This window comes from Pyxicephalus adspersus, chromosome 5, assembly GCF_032062135.1.
Source record: "Pyxicephalus adspersus chromosome 5, UCB_Pads_2.0, whole genome shotgun sequence".
Taxonomy (NCBI): Eukaryota; Metazoa; Chordata; class Amphibia; order Anura; family Pyxicephalidae; genus Pyxicephalus; species Pyxicephalus adspersus.
Genome location: NC_092862.1, coordinates 23,529,947 through 23,539,326, shown reverse-complemented (window position 1 = coordinate 23,539,326; position 9,380 = coordinate 23,529,947). Strand labels below are relative to the sequence as shown.

General features: G+C 39.9%; 1 protein-coding gene across 1 annotated transcript; it reads right to left on the bottom strand.

The window, feature by feature from the left end:
- Positions 1-4,142: 4,142 nt before the first annotated feature.
- On the bottom strand, positions 4,143-9,060 carry UQCRB (ubiquinol-cytochrome c reductase binding protein). Its single transcript, XM_072410880.1, has 4 exons — positions 8,976-9,060; positions 7,406-7,477; positions 5,493-5,659; positions 4,143-4,344 (listed from the first exon to the last, which is right to left on the bottom strand). The coding sequence occupies exons 1-4, from the start codon at positions 8,992-8,994 to the stop codon at positions 4,267-4,269; spliced, it is 336 nt and encodes a 111-aa protein (XP_072266981.1). The 5' UTR covers positions 8,995-9,060; the 3' UTR covers positions 4,143-4,266.
- Between the last annotated feature and the right edge of the window lie 320 nt (positions 9,061-9,380).

Sequence of the window (9,380 nt, the reverse complement as noted above, 5' to 3'; positions counted from 1 at the left end):
TAATACAGAGCAGAATTTGATGAAGCAAAGTATAGAAAGCCAATGATTTATTTAAGTTTATTTTCCCCTCTCCACTTTCTCATGTTGCACAGTATGCCCACACAGATCTCTTGCCAGTCCGTCCTTCCACACACACTGTCCCATTGCCATCTGTCCAAACTCCAAAAAATGTATAATGGAGTGTTATATATATGGCAGCACTTGATTTTACAGATATTACTCCGTACCTAATTAATGCTGTGTCTAAAACAACTGGGCCGTTTTTAAATGATTCAATAGACAAAAAAAAAAATATTCCAGTACACAGGGTTCCTCATATGTCTAATAAAATATGATTGTAATAGGGTGATGTATATTATATACTACATACTGTGACATTGTGAACACTGTGCTGTACATTTTTAACTCCACACTACTGTATCATGTACATTGTGCTATACATTAAATATTAAAAGCTACTACTTTGCAAACATTGTATTGTAAGTTATACAATTCACACTACTGTATATTGTACATTGTGTTGTATTGTATGTTGTAAACTACACTGTGCAGTACATTATAAATGCCATACTGCTCTATTATGTACGTTATACACCACACTGGGAAATGACTGTATTGCACACACTGTTCTGTATGTTTCAATATATATCCCACACCAAGGGATTGGGAATAGTGCATTGTAAGTAATAAGCTCAACTGCTGTATTGTGTAGACTGTGCTGTATGTTACATAATCTACACTGCTCTATTGCGTGTACTCTGTTGTATGTTACATCTTACACATTCATAGGGATGAGCGAGCAAATTTTATAAATTTGTCGAATTGAATACAGCGTGGGAATTTTTCTGATTTTTCCCTCGGCCACGTTCATTCATAAACGCAAGCCGCATGACTTGGGACTCTGAGAGGGGGAGTATCGCAGCTGCATTTATGAATGCAGCCATGATAATCCTCTTATAGTGATTTCCGATGGTTTCCTCGAAGTTCCGATGGGTTAGCGAAATTTTGCGAACCCATCGGAACTCAGGGGAAATTTTCGTGAGAATGCCAGAGGCAGTGTCGCACATCCCTACACATACACACTCCTACATTGGGTACCTTGTGCTGTACATTATAAATGTTGCCATATTGAGTGCACTCATTGCTGTATATACTCCAAAATGCCACATTGTAGACACCGTGTTCTACATTATGTCATATCCATATACCTTGTATATCATGCACTGGGAGATTGTAGACACAAACTAATGTATTGCACACACTATCCATTCCACGCTGTTATCCATTCCACACTGCATTGCTGGTCATCAATTTTACAATGTTCCTTGTGAGCATTGCGCCCCACTCTACACACACTGCTCTATGTTATTTGCTTTATACTGCTGAATCATGCTGTACATTTCCCATTATGCTGTACTTGGCAATGCTCCACTGTGCACACTGTGATGTACAATATTTATTAGACATAGCCCTTATCTATAAACTGAGCTGACACATGTCCACTGAGGACACTTTGCTGTATGTTATATAATACACATTGCCCTATAAACTGAGCAGCATGTTATATACTCAATATTGTTACATTGTTACACTGTTCTGTATCATAGGCAGTGCATCACTCCAGAAATCAACACAGTGTCTTGTACACTCAATGCCCAGCTATTAATACTCACCTCTGCATATGGCAAACCAGACTGCTAGTTGAAAAATCCCCTTAATTCTGTGTACTCACCATGGAATAAAGGAGGGTATATGTGCTCTTGTCACACTCTCAGAGGGCAAGGCCTGAACAAAAACTCATGAAAGGCCTTGTCCTGGGTGGACTGACCCTTTAAAAACCAAAAAAACATTTTTCTTGTTCTCTGTTTTTATGATGTGGAGGATTTCACACCTGTAGTGTATGGAAAAGCCTCCAAGCTTATGCCTGGAACTCAAGAGTAATAAATTGTGTTACTAAAGCTTTTTGTGGAGTTTCTGGCTGCGGCTTCATAGATTTTGTTCAACAGCTTTCACCTGCGTTCTGAATGCAAGCAGCTCAGTTATCTTCAGAGAGACATCTATCTGGGATATTTAGACCCACCTGTCATTTTTAATAGGGCTGTTCCATGATCTAAATGGCCAAATGAGGTGCATGCTGTCAGAGCTTCTACAATATGATGTATGATTAACAAGTTTTTCTTCCTAGCCTATCTCTCCCGCTCTCCTGAGAAGTACTTATAATTCAGTTTCTGGCTGGCCGGATTGCAGGAACACATCATTCTCCGAAAACAAGGGGTGTCTATGGCGGCCTATGAAGAAGGTGGGGATGTGAGTGGGAGACGGATGACAAGCATATGGATCTGGTGTGGGTTTAGCACTTGTAAGACTCATCCATCCCCAAGGCAACATCCAGCCACAGGAAACAATAAAGCACAGCAAATGAGGCAATCACAGATAAATGGTTCTCTCTGTACAGCCATTCCATAATTTATATTGTAATGTATGATTATTATATAGCCTGGAATGACCACTTGAATGAGACAATGAGCATCTTAACTCATGCAGTCAGAATTAAAGTGCTATTTTTGTTGTAGTTACACTGTTTGGGCTGCCCACCTTTCATCACATTAGGGACATTTTATCCTCCAAGCGATCCAGGGCAAGACCCGAGAACTGACTTCAAGTGATTTGTAGCAACACACGGCTAATCCGTCACCACAGCCTCCAAGAAAGAGAAAGGGTGTGCTATTGGAGGCAGACCAGATTTATTTGCAAAATGTTGCATATATGGAATAAATGCCAAAGCATTGCCCTATACAAATAAACGTTACGTCAGGTATGTTGAGAGAAGTGAGAACACACCTATATATAGTTTAAGAAACCAAACGCCACTTTTTTTTCCTTTCTCTTTGCAAAATTGTAGCATGGCTAAGGGTAGGCATCACTTGCTATTTTATGTTAGAATGCACAGCATATGGGTTTGTTTGATGGCAATTGTGTCAGCTTGTGGTGTTCAGGAGCTCGGATAATAGGCTACAACACACAAACAATAGGTGTTGCTGGCATTACAACTGCCACAACATTGGGTGCTGTGTGTGGCACATTTTGAACAGATATTTGGGTTCCATTTACAATGAATAGCACTGCAGAACATGACCAGGCCTTAAACATGTAAAACATATTACCAGGACACTGTATAAAGTATGGAGCTTTTTGAAGGAGGGGTATAACTGGCATAACTAAAGGCCAAATAGCTTCCACCTAATTAGTGAGAAACACAGTCGTGCCTACCTAAATGACAGGGTTTGCAGAAAGTTTTCTTATTTTTCTATTTTATTTTAGACAAAAAGACTTGAGCATGACTCCCCACTACACTAAAATGGGAAATTTTGGGACCCAGCCCAGTGTCAAGGTGTAAAGAATGCTGCTCACGAAGTACGTTAGGATGAAGAGAAAATCAAGCATAACCTGGGTAAAGGTATGTTATCCTTATTTTGTTTAAAGGCTGAGCTCTACACAAACAGCAAAATAAAATGATTAAATAATTACCATAAAAAATTATCTGCCCATCCAATGCTGAAATATACACAGCATAGCCCAATCTGCCAGGGCAGATCTAATGAAGTTACATAACACACATGTCTCATCCCACCCCCAGGACATGGACAGAAAATGGTGAAGCAGCAAACTGAGGAGCGTGTATCTTTGCTTTGTCTTTTACCACCAAGCCCCTTATACTGCACTACGACTAATGGACTACACATGCTGCTGCTTTCTTTCCCAGCCTGAGCTCTGGTGGACATATTGCAGGAGGTGGAGACCAAAGTTTAGGTACCAACACTTCTTGCATTTGAATACAATTGTATGTATTAATGAGCAGCAATCATTTACATCTACCTGTTGGTTAGTGTTAGGGGTTCTTGTAAAGCACCAAATTTTAAATCTGTGCAATTCAATTGTTGTGAAATAGGAATAAAATTATACTGCTCGCCTTCTGCAAAAGTTCACTCTGAGCACGGAGGTTATCAAACCTCATTGGCTTCTTCACCACATTGGTTTAGGCTTCTTTTCTTTACCTGAATTTCCCAAATATTCAACCACTACAATCCTCATTCTTAAATATATATTTTAAGAAAATTAATTTAAAATAAAGTTGAATCAGAAACATTTGTAACCTTTATTATTGGTCAGCTCCAGAATTAGAGACCAATAAACAATCAAGAAGATTGGCGAAAACCACACATCTTTATACATATACAACAAAATTAATGTAAAAGGACAATCGCCTCATTTCTTGTTCCATGCTTCTTTTTCTTTCCTTTCACGGATCACTTCTTTCAGGTATGGCTCCAGGTAGTGGACATCCTGTGAACAAAAATTTGTATCAAGTCATTACTTGTCGAACCTATATTTCCTGACCAGTACAGTTAGGGCTGAAGCACCTATATTCATTCTACTTGCTTAAGACATGCAGATAAATGGGCTCCTATACCCATTCGCCTATAAAGAGAAGCAATCCCAGATTCTGATCACCACTTTTTTATTCAAATCCTAATCACCACTTTTATAACAATATCAATCATTTTTATAACGATGAAGAGTAACTGATTGCCATGTTTAGAAATAACATATGCAGCCCAGTTACTTTCATTTGTGAAGAGGCAATCAGGACAGTTAAGTCAAAACGCATCTAAGCAACTCCAATAGGGATTGTCAATGTCAAACTGGCAGTCTCCTGATGATCGGGTGTGATTTACACTTTATGTCAGTATAGGTAAATGGCTAGGTTGCCAGTTCATTCATTTCTGTGGTGATCATTCATAAACATGAAGATCGGGACAGAGGAAAAACCAACACAGACTAATGTGCCAAAATCTTTATGGATGCACAGTGTGTTCATTTTCTTTGAATATATATAGTGAGCAAGCACTACTTTACAGCTTCACATCAGTTGGACTGGACAAGGTCTGTGGACTGGTGGTAATTTTCTGTAGGAAAATTTTTAGTTGCTTCCTTGTAGCAACACAATTTTTTTTGCATACAAGTCAAATTAGCATCATGGAATGCTCCAAAACCCAATGTAAGCCTAAAACTGAACCAAAAAAAAAAAAAAAAAAAACCAGCAGCACACTGATGAAGTGCTATCATGGTGTTAGCACATTCACAGTGTTGGACTGACAAGTGTCAGTGTTGGACTGACAACCCAAGGCAAGCAAAAGCATCAAATGGCTCATCCTGCCATTATGTAGCTAATTGTTTTAATATCTTCATTACTAATATTATTACTATTATTACTAAACAGTATTTATATAGCGCCAACATATAACACAGCGCTGTACATTAAATAGGGGATGCAAATGACAGCCATGTACAGACAGTGACACAGGAGGAGGAGGCGTAAAAGACCCTGCCCAGAAGAGCTTACAATCCAACAGTATAAAAAGTGGAAGTTCGTAAAAATGTAACACATTTTCAAGTAAAAACGCTGAAAAAAGTACATTAAAAGTACATACCTCTTCATATTTTGTCCAATGTTCTTTGGGAAGGATGGTCTTTTTCATATCAAGATCGAGTGCCCTTTTGATGCGGAAAACTCTTTCATCATAAAGTTTAGCTGGTAGCCTCCTAATGGCTTCTTTCACATCATTATCTTCATACAATGTGTCATCGCGCATCAAGCCTATTGTGAGAAACAAACATGAAGTAAAGGAGACAATGAAGGAGATGGCAATCCAATCCTATTTTTAGACATACGGTCAGATTTATGAAAGCGCTCCAAGGCTGGAAAGTATACGCTTTCATCAGGGGAGCTGGTTGGCACAGCAATCCTGGAATGGATCTGGTCCTGGAATAAAAATATTTGCTAACAAACATCAAATGATTTTAAGGTTTGCTGGATCACCCATGTTCGCTGATAAAGCGTATCCTCTCCAGCCCTGGACAGCCTAAATAAATCAGGCACATAAATTGAGCTAAGGTGTGTGCCAAGCATCTAAAGGGCTGGATACAAACAATTCCTTTAGTAGTCAGCACATACTTTTAATGGCCAAGGAAATGAAAGTTTACCAACATTTCATACATTGCTGCACACACCACAAAACAATCCCATCTACCAGTTTTGGCAAACAGATATATTTTGCTTTGTGCATCAAGTACCTGACTGAAAAACAGACTGTGCTTTTTATTCTAAAAAACAGTCTATTTCAGCCTTTTTATTTAGAAATATACAACTACATTGATACCCTAAGTTTATATCCTTTTTGAAGATTTGATTCATCGTTTTTTTGTCTCACTCCTTATACTTGACTAATATCTTATACCAAATGATTGTTATACAGTTTATTCTTATTATGATAGTTAAAGCCAAATATTGTTTCTTCATTTGTTTTCCACTTCCCAGATGCTGTACAATGTTATTCTTTTGACATTTTACCCCTCCATCCTCCTTAGTTCCTCCCGAGCTTACTGTAAACCTGGCCTGCCTTTGACCTCGAGATCTTTTCTGCAGCAAGATGGGTACGTATGAAGCAACATAAAATGTTTTATTTTTATGAGAGGTTTTGGGACATGGCCGCTGTTTGACACACATACATTTGATGGCCATAAACTGTGAACATACTTTAAAGCAAGATATAAATGCCACTGGTGAGGTCCAAGGTTTTGCCATTATGAGTAAATATGATCACAATATTTGCAGATTAAGACAGACTTGCCTTACAAATCACCCCCTGCAGTGAATTGACAACCACAATGTCATTAGTCCCTTCTGCCATCATCTTCATTGGCCAGGCTACGTACCCCGATACATGTGCACAGAACTGTTTGTCTTAGAAAGTGAATTACGGCAAGCCTGTACACCGAGCTGTGCACTCAAAAGGTCAGGGCAGACAGACAGAACAATCTGACAAAAGAGGCCAAATGACAGCAGAAAGGAGGAGTGACATTGTGGTTGTCAAATCACTGCAGGCGAGGGCTTTTTTAGGCAAGTCTGTCATAATATGCAGACACACTGGGCATACTTGCACATGGCCTCATATGAAGAAAGCCTGCTAGTCAGGAATTTTTTTAACCAGACTTCAGTTAATCTTTATCCTGCCCTGCAAAAAGGAAAATAAAAATCTGATTTAAAAAAAACATAAACCATTCTCATATAAAGCACACAATACAGTGTTCTCCCCAACCCCTTTTAGCTAGGCACACTACCTGGCACTTTTCGGTGACCACTCGGCTATTTCTGGGTGGTTACTGAAGAGTTGGGTCACAATACAGGGGCTGCCACCCACCTACAATTTCTTCCCACCAAGCTTAAAAAATTTCTGGCTTCAACACTGTAGTAGACTAGAGGACACAGGCATTTAAATAAACCTGTTAGAGCTAAAGAGCCGGTTCCACAACATTAGTGACATTTAGAAACATTTAAAATTACCATATTTATTAAATCCAGCAAGATTGTAGTACCACTTGTTTATGGTGCCCATCATCCGCCTGGAGACTACAACTGAGGAAAGAACACAAACAGATTGTTATTAGCAGCTGCACTCCAAACATCAGTACCTAACCCATGTGTAATGTGTACAATATACTACTATAGTAGATGTGCCAACAATTATGTAGTGCAAGGATCTTTGACTGAAATGTGTAAGCGGAAAGTGACTGTCGCTGGCTGTGTACACACATGCAAATATTGTTATTTCCTGATTATTTCTAGCAACAAAAGAGGGACAGATAAACTAACAAGCACCGTACATACAGCACAATTGTGTTCTATGGAGAGGGGAGAATGAGTGAGCTGCACCCTGTCGTGCTCTCGTTCCTTCACTTTTATTGCAATCGTTCTATCACGGCTCCATGAATGACCATTCGAAGGATCCTGACCATGTGTATTAGAGGTGAATTTAATGTGTGTACATAGCCCTAGGATAACCTACAGAAGTTCACCATGAAAAGACTTAAGCAATGAACACACGTGCAACGGTTCTATCCGGACAATAGGCTCAGGGCCGATATTGGGCGAGAATCTGGCATGCGTACAGCGCCAGTCGTCCATCCTGGCGGATCCACAAACGATGGACGACTAACGATCCTAATGCAAGGAAAGGCAGAGCGCAGCAGGGTGCTGCCCATCGATCTCCCCCTCCACTCTGCATAGAGCAGAACGGTGCTGTATGTAAAACATTCATTAATGCATTGTGCAGTATTAGTCGTTGGAAAGGATCTATTTCCAACGACTATTGATGCACGTATGTATGCAGCTTTAAAGCGTACCTAAATTTAGAAATTTCACTTTACATAAAAGGGTAGACAACCCTTTTATGTAAAGTGAAAATGTTTTTTTTAAACAGGAGTGTTGCACAAAAAGGTGCCAGGTGTGGTAAGTGTGCCTGGCCCTTCTTAGCAGGGTGCCAAGGCAAGAAGGACACAGAGAACATGGCAGGGATGAAGTAGCGGTCACATTTAGAAATGGCAACATCAGTGACAGATAGTATCGTGAGAATCGACAATACAGTAAAGTGAGAAAAGTATACATAGTCCATTACAGGCTAATTTTTTTTTGGCTAGTAATAGGGTTGCTATGGACGATGGTATGATGGCTCGATCATAAATTGTTTTATGTGTGGCCCAGCATAGGAGGTGTGAGATCCCTGCTGGGTGTTATCTACCTTCTCATACATACATACATACATACATACACACACACACACACACACACACACACACACACACACACTAATATAGGACTATGGGAGTCTATATATAAAGTATATAATATACAGCACAGTGTAAGGCTATAGCAGGGTTTCCTGCACCCTTCCCTGTACATGTAGCTGGCTGGGTCATCTGGAGGACATAGCTACTCCTGCCCGTCTATGTCACTCAGAGCCCCCACACTAACCTCACCATGTCTCCCCAGTATTCTGAGCCCAGTCCCTGTCTATAACCCCCCGTCAACCACCTTAAAACCCCGCGCCGACACATGACATATCCAGCGTCCTTACCCGATGCACTGGCCGCCATCTTTCCTAGCTCTCAGCTACGATCAAACGTCATCAGACGCAGCCGGTCGCGGACAGAAAGGGCAATGAGGGCGGAAGTTAAGCTTGCAGCTTGTCACGTGACTCTTTGGAGGTCAGCCTGACTCTTTGCTATGTATAGATGCTGCCAGTAAAATGTGATATTATTATAAGTGTCCTTGTTTAGTAGAATCTGTAGAGAAATGGCGAGCCTAGTACTGAACATTATGTATTTAGAAGTGATAATGACAAGTGTGTATATTATTATTAATAATATTATCATTATTATTAATAACAGTATTCATAAAGTGCCAACATATTACGCAGCACTGTACTTTAAATAGGTGTTGCAAATGACAGACAGATATAGACAGTGACACAGGAGGAGGA